Source organism: Gobio gobio (assembly GCF_949357685.1).
Source record: "Gobio gobio genome assembly, chromosome: 20".
In the NCBI taxonomy this organism is placed as follows: Eukaryota; Metazoa; Chordata; class Actinopteri; order Cypriniformes; family Gobionidae; genus Gobio; species Gobio gobio.
In genome coordinates, this window is record NC_137113.1 from 39,981,721 (window position 1) to 39,997,800 (window position 16,080).

The window sequence follows — 16,080 nt, forward strand, 5'->3', positions numbered from 1 at the left end:
CACACCTTTCATTTTTCTTTCTTTTCTTACTTTCCCCTCTTTTGTTAATTGTGTTAGCATAGCCTCTGTGGCCACATTTACACTGTCTACCAGTTTTCACCAATATCTGGCACAAGATATTTATGTAAACTATGATCAATTTATCAGGTACAGCTGTTATGGGATATTGTGTCTCTCTCAGTGCAAGTTTTTGCTCCAAATATTATGTCTCTGGTAGAAGGACTAGAAAGGCACAGAAGAGGAACAAGTTTGTTTTAATGTTAAATGGCTTTATGTTACGTGACTGTGCACACATTAGGAGGTTTGAGAGACAGGTTGGTTGTAATTACCGGCTAAATCAATTTAGCGTGTGTGTGCATTTGTGTGTGTGTGGGATAGAGAGCTTGTGTGATGGGCGATATGTCCTCCATTTACTCTTTGAGACGGAAACACGCTGCATTCAATTCAGCAAACGTCCTTCTAATCCCAGCTTTAATTGTTATGATACTAAAGGATGGATACTGCACCATTACATCCGATTATTGTCGACTCGCAGCAGTACACAACTATACCATATTGTTTTTGTGCTGTAGCACATTCAGAAGTGTCTCCATGACCTTATAAAAATGGATCATGCTCTGTAACTTTTGCACTTTCTGTTTACAGTGAGCAGCACTGTATTGATGTGACTCGGATATTCTGGTTAGGCTTTGTTTTAAACCTCTTTCCCTATTAAAGTTCTGCAATAAATTCAGCCCCTTAATAAAGACTCAAAAATGTATTTGTTTTGTAGGTCACCTCATTGTTTGTGTGCCATATACAGTATTTTTGGCTTTACTCAGTGTTGTTAAAAAAAAGTAACCCTCTATGGTACTCAACATGATTTCAAATTATTTGGGTTTTTTTCCCTGCTTAAAATTGGATACTATAGCAATAGCAATAAAACATTTTTTTTTTTGCCTCAAGGCAAACATTTGACATTTTAATGTAGAAAAAAATAAATATATTTATGAAAAACATCAATTTCTTAAACCAGACACCTGAACAAACTTTTTAATGTATTACAAATTTCATATTTAATAAAAAGTAACATTTCAAATTCAGCTGTCGCTCTCAGGCAACATTGTACCATCGTCGAACACAAGTAATACCAAACCATCATATCAAGTTATCATATCCATCTTCACCCTCATCTCCATCTTCGATCTCACCCTCACTCTCTCCTTGCCGGATTGTCACTATGACCTCATCTTCCTCATCACAGTATGACACCTCATCTTCATCCTCATCAACTGGCAGTTGTGTTTTATACCTTTGTTAAGTGCTATAGAAAATGTGCAGATCAATGTGTAGTTATAGCATGTGAATTACTATTCTTATAAGTGCATTACAAAATCATTCAAATATATGTATAAAATTCTAACTCCTTTCCTTACAAATATACTATATTTGTATCCAACCTAGTGTGTCTGGTATGGCCTTATGCGATTCCTTTATGGTACAATGTTGCCTTGAGGCAACATAGTTTTTTTGTTATTTACTCGAAAACATCTGAAGATATATAATGTAAATACTTCTTTACTTAACAGTGAAAGTGGCTCATATTTTTGTGGGTGATTAATTGGACAGAAATGAGTGAAAAATGCACTTTTCATTGGAAAAAAATATGGAGCCATGTGACCTGTGCACATGTGCTGAATCAGGACACAAAATGGACCCCTGTGGGTCTTGTGACCACTTTTTTGCACTTTCATTGATTAGTATTTGAGTTCTTCTTCCCTGAGATAGGTTTGACCAATGAATTGGTGTTTCATTTTATTGAAAATAAACTAAAATAGACTATGTTGCCTGAAGGCAACACCGTATCATAGAGGGTTACGAATCTTCAGGTTTCAAAATGTAACCAATTGTGATTTGGTCTTCTTTCTTCTATTTATTTGTACACTGGATCACTGATTGTGATTTTGCTTTTCTTTCTAATATATGTAACTATTTCAAGTACAAAGCAAAGATGATGAGTTGTGTTAATACTCATGTGTCACTTCATTTGCAAAGAAAAGCTTAAAGCCTGAAAATACCTAAAAATTCACATAAAACACGTCAAATCCTTTACTTTCATTCAATCGCTGTTATTTCCTTCAAATTTTCTTTCTGGATAACCCAGGCATGCCACACTTTCCCATCTCATATTATGATTTGTTTATCTAATCTGTAGCGCCATGTTCCATTAGGACTAGCAGTTGCCATCATGACATATTAACAGCGTTAGAGAACAAACAAACAAGCAAACATCTTTATGGCAATCAGAGGGAGGAGGGAAATCTCTCTGTTAAAATTAGCACGATCAAACACGATTCATCTGTCACCACTATTGTCTGTTTAGTCAACATCTCAAAGCAGATGGCAAAATTCAAACTGCAATGTACAGCTGTAGAAAAGAATATATGTGTAAAACTAGTGCTGTAAACACATTCATTCAGTTTTGATTATAAAAAGAACAATGTGCTAACTCATTGATACATGTGAATACATGTCATTAATTTAATATGCAAATTGTAATTGTTATTATTTTTTGTTTTTAATTATTTAAAACATGTTTTTCTAACTTTTTAAAAATACTATAGTAACTATTTATATTATTGCCCTTACAGCAAAAACACATGACCTACACGTGCAAAAACATGTGAAATATGTGGATCACATGTGAAACGTGTTTTGCACATGGGAAATGTGTGCTTTTGGAACATTTACGCATGTGAAGCACATGTTATCAAACCCATTGGAATTCACATGTGAAACCCATTAATTCCCATTTGAAACCCATGTAAACACGTGTATATTCCCATGTGAAACTCAAGTAAACCCAAGTTTTCCACATGTGGACAAATGTGATCACATGTAGAATTCATGTGTTTTTTTCTGTAAGGGTGATAATAGTTAGAAATAACTTTTCCGTGTTTGTATTTATCACCGAAATCAGTTTCTACATTTTTGGTCAAAATCCTTTTTTTTTTAAAGGCGCTTTTGACATATCAGTGGTTTTTGTCATGTTATCATTAACATAAATTATGTTATCGTATATTATCAATAGAAATCTTTAATATACAGTCAAACAAAAACAATATTCAGGACACTATAGTTGTGAGAATAACAAAATAAAGTAAACTGTGACGTATTATACCCCCAAATTCTTCATACAGTGGAAATTGGAATACAGTGGAAAGTGGAAACCAGTAAAAGACCAAAATTATTCAGACACTTTGACCTGACCAAGTTTTGCTTAAGTGTTTTTTCTTTAATTGCTAATGTGACCTTTTACACCACAGACTGAACAAAATTAAGCATTGCTTGGTAATTGGTTGACCTAAATTGGTATTATCTAATTGTGTACTTAAATTTAACAGCTGATCGTTGATTGTCATACCTTTCAAAGTTGTCTGACATTATCAAGATGAATTTGTTCTGACACAGTTCTTATCAAAAATGTTGTTTTACCATTTTCTAAACTATAGCGAATAAACTGTGATAATGTAAGAAAATGTTGAAGGTGTCCGAATACATTTTGGGTTGACTGTATCATTTGTTTTTTAAAAAAGTCCACCTTTTTCTTTGTGCTTTCAGTGGTGGTTTAGGTTCCCATTACTTTTAATTAACATTAATTCTACAGAATGGTAAATAATTCTTATTTCAATAATTATTCAATGTGACCTTGAAGGAAACAAAGAGATAATTAATATAAGTTCTAATATAAGTTTCGTTTTTGAAAAAAAAGAAAGAAAGCTGGAAATGCCACTGCAATTGTACCTTGACCCTGTTAAAACGATATAACATAATTAGTATTTAATCATGGTGTAATTATATACTTTAATTATCATTACATATCATGTAATACATCATGTTTAATTCATGGACTGGCACATTATTGCACCTGCAAACACGCTCGCAGTGAAGAGAGAAAAGTCAACAAAACAAAAGTCCCTTGAAAGTCGCATATTATCGTTAAGAGATAAATCTTCATTTGAATCCCTCGTTATGCCCACATCAGGGAAGGATTGCTGTAATTTGCTCTCGCTGATCTGCTGCCTGGAGAGAATTTTAATTTGCTACGCTTTCAGTGAAATGGCCCTGCCACTTAGGAAACGCTGGCCTGTCTCCATGTATACTCTGTGTACCCATAACACACCTGATAAACTGTAATCAAATGAGTTTTTTTCTTTCAGTCTTTGCGTGCCAAGCATTGTCACAGATGATATTGTTTAATGTCATAAGAGGCTCGTGGGTGTTAACATTCTTCTGACTGCTAAACAAACAGTGTGCCACTTGTCCTTGCAGCTAAACAGTGTCTAGCTTTTCTCCTCCATAGGCATGTCATTCTCTCATTGTCTACTTTGAATTAGTGGTGTTAACACAAATTCATTGTGCGATGAGGACTGTGAGCTTCATTGCCATTTAGTACTCAACACTGATTGACCCCTAAACTAATGTTCCCTAGACTAAAAGCTCATAATTAATAGTACAATCCATAAAGAAAAGTAATGTGAGTAGCTGAAAAAGAAATGGATATATTAGTAGGTAATGGTTTGGGGAGCAACAGAAAACCAACACGGTCTCACTCCTATTCGTCACATATTGACGCTTGGTCAGGACCCCTTGGTGTCACTTTTTAAAGCACAGGTTACCCCTTTAGTGTCGTTTTCCGATGCACTGGGTACTTTATTTGATTTCAGTTGTTTGCCCAATGCGCATGCACTCAGTCATATCTCATCCAAATGATACACCCAACTCTTTAGCATGACCCAATCGGTCACGAGACACACGAGAGCCAATGGCATTTTACAAAAAAAAGCTGACGTAATGACACAATTGGTGACAAGACATAGCTGGGGTAACATTTCTTCGGGCGGCAATTTTTGAAATGTGTTCATGATCTTTGGCGGATGGAGACGCTGATCGCTTTTGGGTATTTTCTTCACACAAGTCAATCGTTTGGCCTCGAAACACTGGGTACTCTATTTGATTTCAGTTGTTTGCCCAATGCGCAGGCACTCAGTCATATCTCATCCAAATGATACACCCAACTCTTTAGAATGACCCAATCGGTCACGAGACACACGAGAGCCAATGGAATTTTACAAAAAAAAGCTGACGTAATGACGCAATTGGTGACAAGACATAGCTGGGGTAACATATCTTCGGGCGGCAATTTTTGAAATGTGTTCATGATCTTCGGCGGATGGAGACGCTGAGCGCTTTTGGGGATTTTCTTCACACAAGTCAATCGTTTGGCCTCGAAACACTTGGAATATTTGTACTTTTTGAATAAATCGTGGCTGCAGTCGTATCTGCCTGTTATATCCTGTGTTTTGTAAAACACATGGGTAGGTTTAGGGATGGGGTTGGGTTACGTGTTCAAAACGTGTCTGAATTGCGTAAATAAAAAAATTGAATAAATGTAAAATTAAAATGATGCTGGCTGATTAAATTGAGAATCACACTCCATGTCAAAATGGCAAAATCATAACACGATATATAGTTTCATCATGACGATAACCATGTCTAACGCGCCAAAGGTTTCTCATTGAAATCAATGGAGTACTGCGCGTTGAAAAACAACGCTAAAGGGATAACCTGTGCATTAAAAAGTGTTTTGTAAAACAAATGGATATATATATATATATATATATATATATATATATATATATATATATATATATATATATATATATATATATATATATATATATATATATATATATATATATATATATATATATATATATATATATATATATATATATATATATTCAGCCTAAGGGAACTGACCAAGCGTCAAAATGTGACGAATAGGAGTGAGACCGTGTTGCGAATACATTATAACAACGTTACGTAATCTGGTTACATCAAAAAACAAATCAGATTATAGTTACATTTTGTAAAAATGACAATTACAATGGTTTCACTTAAAACAAAATAAATTTGTATTCTGACGTAATAATGTTATGTTGACAGTAGTGATGTGCGGATCGCGGTTATATCCGTGGAGACTGCAGATAATTCGCGGATCAGGCAGGCCAAGTACGGTAATAAAAAAGTAACATCCAATTATTTGGGGGTCAGGGGTCGAGGGTCAATGAGAGATACATTATTAATGTGTAATATTGATTTTAATAAAGACACAAACTCTCATTTCATGGTAAACCGCAAAGAAACTTACTTATTGGCCCTATCATGCACCCGGCACAATACGACGCCAGGCGTGACGCAAGTGTTTTTTGTTCGTTTCAGCCCGACGCAGTTATCATTTTCATGTCCAGCGCCACTTTGTTTAAATAGCAAATGCACTCACGCTCATCTGTTTGCCCATGGGCGTGCTGGTCTGAAAACGAGGTGTGTTCAAGTGCATTGTTGGTGCATTGATATTTTGAGGTAACTGAAAACTACTTAAAACGCAGTATTTTTTGTGTTATTTAAAGGGTGTGTTAGTAATATGCGCCTATAGGCGGGTGCACAAGGCGAGCACACTGCATATTACACACACAGGGACACACAGCAACACACAAACAGGATTCCTCTCTGGAGAAGCGGTCAGTCTTTCCGCTCACAAATTCCGCCATGTAAATAGTGAATACGCCATGGTGCAAGCGTAACTGGCTTTTAAAGGAAATGTGAGATGAGACTCTTATTGGTTTATTGCACGTTACACCCAAAACACACCCATGACTCTTTAAGAGACTAGGTACAACCTTTTTGGACCCTAAGTGCACCTGCACCATGCGCTTCAGACCATGTGCTCAGTTCGTTAAATAAGGTCCTATATCTCTTCAGGGAAAACCTATCAATGAAAAACATTTGCATTGAGCACCTCCTAGTGGTCATTATATAAATAAAAAAAAATGAAAAAAATTGCTTAATAGCTTTCTAAAAAAAACACAAGCTTAACAGAAATTATTCTGATAACAATTTTTTCCAACATGATGGAAATATTAACGTGTTTAAAGCTTCATTTTTCACCAGGCACTAATTTGCAGACTCTCATTAAGCTACGCAGTTGCGGGGTCCAATTTATTAAGCAGCAATGGAGGCAAAACAGATCCGAGAGAAATTTTGAAAAGGAGAATTAAAAACAAACAAAAAACAAAGGAAAGAAAAGTACTGTGAGGGAGCGTTTTACTGAAATAGTTAACCAGGACGAATCAAGTGATGGGTATGTGATTTGTAATGGCTTTGAAGCGCTGTATGTATATTACAAACTCATTAAACCTATATCCAGCCGTTGCTTGGGATGAACTTATTTAATTTCTAGTGTGTGTGTTCGGGAAGTTTCAGTGACGGAAAAAAAATGTCTGAAAGGAGTATAGCCTGTGTTTAGACTATTACAGTTTTTCTCAGTCGCTTTGGTACATTTCTCGAATCATCCTCGACATTTGCAAAACAGCAAGTGCATTTCTCAAAACAATTCGTACAAATAGCAAAACACCATGGATTACCTGCAAAAGCCAGTCTCTTGCTCAAAATCCTTAGTTCATCTCTCAAAAGTAAATATCGGTTTCAATGAACATGTCAGTGCCATCAGAATGACAAGTCCTTGTGTCATTGTGTATGAATAAGACAGTCAAATTGCTTAGTCATATTGTCAATATAACTGTACTCTGGAGGGATGTTCTGATGTAAATATGGCTAAAATTTTGATGACAATTATTGTAAATTGTAGGTTACACCTTAGTGTATGTGGGAGTGTGAATGCAAGAGACTGGACAAGATTCACATTTATGCTTTTACTGTTTGTACTGTAATTTGTTGACAGACCATGTCATTGCGATACAGAAAGGAAAAGACAGCACTGCATAGCACAAAGAAAAAAACCCCCAGAAAAACAAAAGTAGAAATGTGAACGTCTAACGGAAATGTATAGAAATATGCTTGACATTTTAGGACAACTTGTTCAACCATTTTGCATGTAAAGACTTATGCTATGAACTAATGCCTAAATGTTGTGTGGGGGGGGGGGTTAAGACTATTCAACAGAGACCCATTATAATACATGATCAACATGACATAAGCAACTGATAATGTAGGAAACAGCAGAGAATTGTACATAATCATTTGCATGGATGTACACAAGCATTTGCAACTTGTTCAAAGAAATGAGAAACTGCTTTATTGATGTGCACAAGTTACACAATGATGTGAAGATTGAACAGGTAGCTTTGAGAATTTCAATTCTGATCTGAGAAATGTACCAAAGCGACTGAGAAAAACCGTAAGAATGCAATTTTGCCAAAGAAGAACTTTGACTTTAAATAGCTAAGTGTTCATTTAAAAGCAGCCTACTTCAGTGTACCATGTCATCACGCTTAACACTGAGAATTAGAATAATTGTAATGTGACTACATTAGAGAAAATCATAGGTTCGAGTGGGTGGCAGGTGGATGATTTATAGTAACAGAGAATTTGGTTGACTTTATAACATCTCTAATAGACAGCTGGTTCTGGTGCCAGTCATGACTCGCTTGAGCCACCTACTGGGGCATGCGCAATCATTCTTCTACATATTGCTTTTTACTTTAATTTATTTACATATGTGAACTTGAAGGAATCCAAAAGTAATCAGATTACTTTACTGTGGTAATATATGTATACATATCCGTTACTGAATACTTTTTTTAATTAATTAATTTGTAACTGTAACGGAATACATACCCCCCCAACTCTGATAGGTTACACTTAATTTTTATGGAGTGTCTATTTACACCAAGTGCAAATAGCGTGCCTTGGTGCACTAGCTCCGCCAAACAATTCCTGTTTGGAAAAAAAGTAACAGACATATTTCAACATTTTCAGTGGCATAGTCAATAAAGCAAAAAGCTTAAAGATCTAGGTTTTGACGCAATCGACCTGGGTTTGAATTCGCTTTTTGCAGAGCTCGCTCTTCTCTCTTTTCCTGTCACAAATCACATCGGAAAGGCATTTACTTTCAATAACAAATAAGAAAATGTTCTAAAAATGGAAATAAAGTGCCTAACGAAATGTTTAATAATAATAATAAAAGCATTTATTAGGGGTAGGTGTAGGAAGGGCTTGTATTGTCCCATTAAGGCGACATGCATTTAATAACTTTAATAAATATATTCATTTACACTCTATGTTATTATTGCATCCTGTTTATGTACAACAATACTGAGGTGTAAATAGTATGTATTGGTCAAAATAAAGTATAAATAGCATCTAATTACTATTTACACATATGGCATATAACTACTTTTACATGATGTAAATAGAATTTATATCTATTTTCACTTAGTATGCTATTTCACTTAGTGTAAATATCATCTATCGCGAAGAAAATAAGCTATTTTCACTTAGTATAAATAGCATCTATCACTATTTGCACTTAGTGTAAATAGCATATTGTCCCCTTTAGACATTCTACTAACTGTAAGTACCTTTTCAACTACATGTCAACTAACTAGAGCATTAGACTTAGGGTTAGAATAAGTTGACATGCTTGCAAAGTTACTTATAGTAAGTAGAATGTCTGTTAGGGGACCATGAAAATAAAGTGTTGCCAGATATGAAGCAGACAGCCTACTAATACTCTAATGGCCGGTAGTTGACATGTAGTTGCAAAGTTACTTATGTATAATAGAAATGGACAATCGGAATAAAGTGTTACCTATTACTTTCCTAAAACATCTTCATGAGAAACCACTAAAGACAACCATTAGTTTCCCCTGACATCATACTACTGCATTTCTGCATATTAATCCACACACACATTATTTATCAGAGTTTGAGACAGCCATGCAAAAGCTTTATGGACATTGTCTTTGAAACCTCATCTCAAGGACATGCTGCCTCAGTCTCATGTATTTAAATATACTAAACATTTAAAGACTTTGTAACATCTGAGAGTCCAGTTTGAGAAAAATTGTTAACTTTTTTTTTTATATTATACTTCAAGGTTTTATCATAATAATCTTACTGACTTTATTTCCATACTGTTATCTCCTCACAGGAGAGGCTACGGGCATCAGGAGGTATGTGTATATATTCTTTGGAATTGCATTATGTTTAAATAATGTCCCACCTGGGACAGTTTTATTGTCCTTCATTTTTATCAGTTGATTCTGTTTTATAAGGACAGTGATGAGAGAGGAAATAACTATTTGTCAAGATCTCATCTTTAAAATTGCTGAAGGCTAGATCTGTCAGTCTGGAGTTTGACTTGCTGATAACATTTCTCAAATGATTTTGTTCTTAGAAGGTTAGATTTTATAAATGCCCAAGTGTGTGAGAGATTTGAGTGGCTTGTTGCTTTATAAAACTATAGCAACAGCAATATGATACATAAATATTTACATTTAAATGCAGTTCATTATTGCACAGTTCTCTGAAATACTTGATTGTAATTGGTCAATCAAATATAAATATAATCAATTAAATATATTATAACTATATAATTACCGATTGTCCCAGTCAAGATTTCTTACATAGCTGTGTAACAATATTTTGTTTGCTAATCAGCCACAATCTGTGTAGTCAGATGATAATTATCACAAAATAAACCCCTTTAGGGTAATGCAGGGCAATATTTTGTGATGATGGCTATAAAAGCTACATATTAACTTGGCACATTATACACAATATGTGCTCACAGGTGTGCATTGATTTGAAACGCAGCATCAAAGTGGCTCATCTAATGTGCTTTATGATTTCTTAATGATGTTTCTGAATGCTTTACTATATAATCTTGTAAACTCTCTAGTAACAGATACATGTAGTTCTTCTTTAAACTCTCTTTTTTCAATTGGGATCCAAGTCTGACAACACTGGTGAAAAAGCTTCTATTTCTAGGTTTTCTAATTGAATAGCTTTTTTCAAAAATATTTTATCAGCATAATTTGAATGAAAAGTTGAACTAAAATGGACTAAAATTTCAAAATGTCTTTGTCCTCAAATATCACAAATTTCTCAATTGATGTTTTAAACTCAAAAACATTCAGGTGTAAATTAAGATTTGATCTTGAATTGCAGATTTTCAGTGTAATCTCAGATTTGTGGATCCAACTGTATTCATCTTCTATCATTCACCTCCACATATATTCATCATTTTCCTAATTTTCTCTCTTGTTTCTGCACTGTTTCTCTTCTGAATGCTGTGCAGCAACAGCAGTTGCTTCGGCCCTCTCTGTTGAGACCAGAGGTAGAGAATCTCAACTTTTCTCCTTGCAGAAAACTGTTTCTGTTGAGCTGAACATGCTTATAGTAGAATATGCAAGTACTGTATATTGAATTCAGAATTTGTATTTATTTATTTTTAATAGACAGCACTTTCATCTGCCTTCTCCAAGGATTTTGCCTAAAGCGATGCAGTCTTTGAATTAAAATTCTTTGCTCACAGGAACTCTCTATGGAGTCTGGCATTGACCCAGGACAGGACTATTATACACAGGATTACTATAACTATGACCACGGGTGAGTGTGCGCTGATTGGTTAAAATGTGCTGCTGGCCCAAATCACACCTTTCAGATATATTCCAGGCCTGCTGCTTTTAATAAATCCGTTTCTATGATTTTTAGCACTATTTTATGTCTTCCAGATGATGAACTTTGTCATTTCCCCTTAACGCTGTAGGCACCCATTTGTGTCTTTTTGACTGTAACAGCAAAGATAATTATTTACTGATGCTTGTGCAAGGTGAACTGTCCATTTGGAATCCTAATGAGCTGGAGAAAATAGAAATATGTGCTATAAATGAATGCCCTCCTGAGGGAAGTGATGGTAATTGCAGACTATAAAAGATATTTGAGCAGAATTAAATGTTATCCAAGTTTTCTTACTGTGTTATAAATTAGGTCATTCAAATTTGATCTGTAGCAGTCCCCAGCCTTCAATATAGCATTATATTCTCAATAAATCCAAATGAAAGGCCTCCATGACTACAGGCGAGTGAGGTTCAATATAATCCTGCATTTCAGCCCGTTTATTGTTAAATGGGCTGTCTAAGCTGTATCTGGATTCAGACAGCCTGCGCCCAGGAATACTCAAAGTCCTCTAATGAATGTCTGTTTTGACCTTTTCTATACAGTGTTATGTGGAGGTTCTGCTACTAAATCGTATTGGATTTGGCTTTCATTTCTCTCTCCCAAAAGTTTTAGTATTGATGTAGTGGACAGTAGGGACAAAGTTTTTGCTTATTTTATTCAGGAATGTTTGCATTTGTGTATGTGTGTGTGTGTGTTTGGGGTATACACATTAATCCTGTATACCTGCTGTTTAGCTATGACTTGCCTCAGTATGGGAGTCGACGGAAGCTGATCTCTCCAACAGGGATGTATGATGAATATGGAGAGGTGATTATGGAAGATGACGGCAGCTACTACTACAGTCCACATGAATCTGAGGGAGAGGTATCACATTTTTATTTGTTCTGTTTTGATACGTTATTAAAAAAATACTGCACATTGTATTAGTTTAATGTTAGCTTTATCCTGCCTCTGGCTTAAGTCCCTTACACATGACTCATGAGGGCTTCAATGCTTTCAGCACTTTCACATTCACTTGAAAACATTGCGGATAGCAAGGTGACAAGAAAGCCAAAAGTTTACACAATGTTTACTCAATGCACAAATTAAACGTAATTGAGATTACAACATAAAAAAAGGTCCTGGCATTTACTTAGAAACGTTGCAGAAAAACAAAAAGGACTGGTCAAATGTTTGTTTGTTTTTTACTCTGAATGTTATGATATGCTATCTATGATATTTCGCTGTAAACAGATATGTACATTATCACTCAATAATATCTAGAAGGTGACCCTCATACAAGAGCACATTTACTCCAAGGTGTAATCCTGCCTTCATGTACTATCGGAGTTATCATTAGTTTCCTAGTTAAAAACAAATATAGTTTCTCAAGTCAAAATTTGAATGGGATGAGCTCGTAATCATGACAAAGACTTACAGGAAGAAGATTCACTCCTATTACTTGTGAATGGGTAACGCAATATGGTGGAATAAGTCCACTAATACAGTTCGTTCTAAGGAGAGAATGAAAACGAGTAAGGTGTAATGTGGGATAGAATGAGTGCACTTGACAATGTCCACAATGGTTTCGGATACCACTACAAATGACTGTCCCCTCCAATAATGCCCTATTTAAGGATATAGGGGGTTATTTTGGATTCAGCCACAGCCAGTGTTCTGAGCATTCAAACACGCGCTCAGGGCTGTGTATGCACATAAGCTTTGTTTTGTCATGATTTGAGCATTAAGAAACAAAATGTACGAGACAGTTGTTGTATTATGTTGGTGATTTCAAATTTGAAATTTAATCGTAAGCTTCGTAAACAGTTTTGGAGAATTTGATGTTTCCCAATTCAAAGAGATAGGAGCTGCACTTGCATACCCAAGAGGCGTTTCAAAGATGGTCGCCGAGTGAAATGATGTCTTAAAAGGACTTCAGAAGTGAAAAGCAGGACATTTCCGATAGAACGTGAAGGCAGCATAAGGTTGGGGCGATTCTCACAAGAGTTGCAAAAAAGGGCAGGGATACCATCTAGGGCTGGGATGGGTAATTCTGGTCCTGGATGGTTCAGGATTCACTGGTCTGATGATTTTAGCTCCATCCCTAATTGGAAATTACAGGCAGGTGTGTTTGATTAGGGATGAAGCTAAACTCTGCAGGACAGGAATTGCTCATCCCTGATGGGGGGCATCATTCCCTCTTCTATCATGTTTTGATTTTTGCTGGCACCACCCATGTAGTGATATCTGATTGTCCAGTAATCAATGGAAATTGGGTTAAAATGGTTTGAACTTGAATCATAATGGCCCGGTTTCACAGACAGGGCTTAGACTAAGCCAGGATTAGGCCTGAGTTCAATTAGGACATTTAAGTAACTTTTATAAACATGCCCAAGAAAAAAACATTACTGGTGTGCATCTTGAGACAAAACAATGCCACTGACATATTTTAAGAATTGTCAGTGCAAGATTCTTTCAGTTAAAACAGCTCAAACATGCATTTTAGTCTAGGACTAGCTTAAGCATTGTCTGTGAAACCGGGGGAATGTTGCAGCATTTGCATGCAATGCAGTACTGGGGGTAACGTTGTACCTTGACACTCCACAAAGTACATTGGGAAATGCTCTTGTGAGTCATGTGAAATGGCCAAAGTCATAAAGATGATGAGTGATCTGAATTGATGACAATATTCTGAATGATACAATTCCTGGCTAATATCAATGTAATAGGTTGTGAGGCAAAGCAGAAGGCTGGCTCCACCACCAGGCAAGTCTCCACCACGGAGGCCCCCTAGACTAGCTTTTGGAGACCAACCTCCAGGGCTTGAGAAACATCTGTCTGGACCTTCTGAGGGCATCACACAACCTTACAGCTCAAAGGCTGAAACTAAACGCAAAGCACCCATACAACTCAGCCAAATGTTTGACAGAAGGCCCAGCCCTGCTCCAGCTCCATTCCAGCTTCCATGGAAGAACAACAAAATATTTCCAATTGTAGTTCCTGAGGAGAAAGGAGGAAGTACAGATGACCTCCAACCAACCAGGATGCGGCATTCAAACAGTGTGGACAGTGGCATGGTCATTGATGGCAGCTATTTCCAGACTAAAGAAGCAATGCCTTCAGCAAAGACAAGACTTGGCAAAGTTTTGAGTCAGATGAACATCTTTAAAACAATGCCTTCTCAAAAGAACACTCTGAGCAGCATTAGTGGGACTGTAGATCATGGGAGTAATGGGAACACCTCAATCTCTTGGGTACTCAATGAGTCAGAGAGGGAATCACAGAGAATCCCAGGTCATATTGTGGAAAATGAGCAAGAAAGAGGTAGAAACAGGGAAGACATAATTCAACAGTCGTACACTGGAAGTGCCATGACATTCACACCTTACCGTCCATACAGACTCCAAGAAGGAGCACATATGAGTAGTTTAGATTCTGATGATGATCAAGACCAGAGTGCTGTTGATTCAGACAGGGAGAGCCAAATAAAAACTCCATTAGATGACACAGAAATAGAGTCAAGGACTGAATCAGATTCAGACCAAGACACAGAACAAGAGTCAGACACAGAGAGAACATCCGAGACAGAGAATGAATCTGAATCTGAATCCGGACAAGAGGCTGCAAAGGAGTCAAGCTCGGAGGAAGGTAGCAGCGGAAAAGAGAGCGTCAAATCAGAGGACAGTGGAACAGTATCATCAGTCAGGTCTTCCCAGTCCAGACACAGCAGCACAACCTCTGAAAGCATCAAGTTCAAAGCTGGTTTTCCCAGCAGTGGTACCCATAGTTCAGAAACCTACAGGCAAAAGAGCAGCAGATCATCTCGAGAACCTGCAACTACTTTCACCCACACCAAAGCATTAGAAGAGGCCATCCTGAATGAGGATGAGAATGATAAGAAAGACAAAAGGCAGTTGAAAGAAGGTGACTCTGAGGGCCAAACTAAGGATCCAAAGCCCTCTAGGTCTAAAAGCAGCCATTCTCCAGAGAGAAGACAAGATTCGAACTTCCACAGCATGAGCAGTTTCTCAGTGGCCAGCAGTAGCGTAGCAAGGGCTTTGGAAATCGACAAACTTTCTCCAATAGATGAGAACGAAGAAGGTGAAATTACTCCAGAGAGAGGTGGCAGCCCTGGTGATAGCTCAAGCTCTTCGGATGGAGCAAGAATCCTTAAAGTAGATGGGGAGGATGAGGATGAGGATGAGGATTCAGACCCAGTTGAGACTGTCGGTGCCTCCTGAATTATATTCTGATATGTTCAGTAAGACTAGCCACTGCCTTCATTTCTTGTGTTGAACTTTTTATTGGCCTTTTGAATGCCCTCATCTGATTGGAGTTGTTCTTCTTGTCTTCCTCTCGCTGAGCATAACTTGGCATTTCTCCTTAACCTTTGCTGAATAACATGCATGCTCTTTCCTATGTAGTCTTACCTTTACAGGTCACCCTTCAAAAGTTTAAGCCAGCAATTAATGTTCAGATCAAAATTAGATTAGTTTTTGTTGTTTAAGAAAACCTGTAATCCAATGGCATTTGGTCAATGAGCATATTACTTTTAATGAGCTCATGAAAGGACAT

General features: G+C 36.7%; 1 protein-coding gene across 1 annotated transcript in view; it reads left to right on the forward strand.

Annotated features, from left to right (window-relative positions):
• pcdh15b (protocadherin-related 15b) overlaps positions 1-15,746 on the forward strand; it is a gene marked incomplete at its 3' end in the record, with an annotated part of 357,459 nt that extends 341,713 nt beyond the window's left edge. The window contains exons 33-38 of the mRNA XM_079845636.1: positions 9,995-10,016; positions 11,144-11,182; positions 11,381-11,454; positions 12,261-12,390; positions 14,235-15,279; positions 15,409-15,746. Of these exons, the coding sequence (XP_079701762.1) occupies positions 9,995-10,016; positions 11,144-11,182; positions 11,381-11,454; positions 12,261-12,390; positions 14,235-15,279; positions 15,409-15,746 (1,648 nt within the window). The remainder of the gene's footprint in view (positions 1-9,994; positions 10,017-11,143; positions 11,183-11,380; positions 11,455-12,260; positions 12,391-14,234; positions 15,280-15,408) is intronic.
• Between the last annotated feature and the right edge of the window lie 334 nt (positions 15,747-16,080).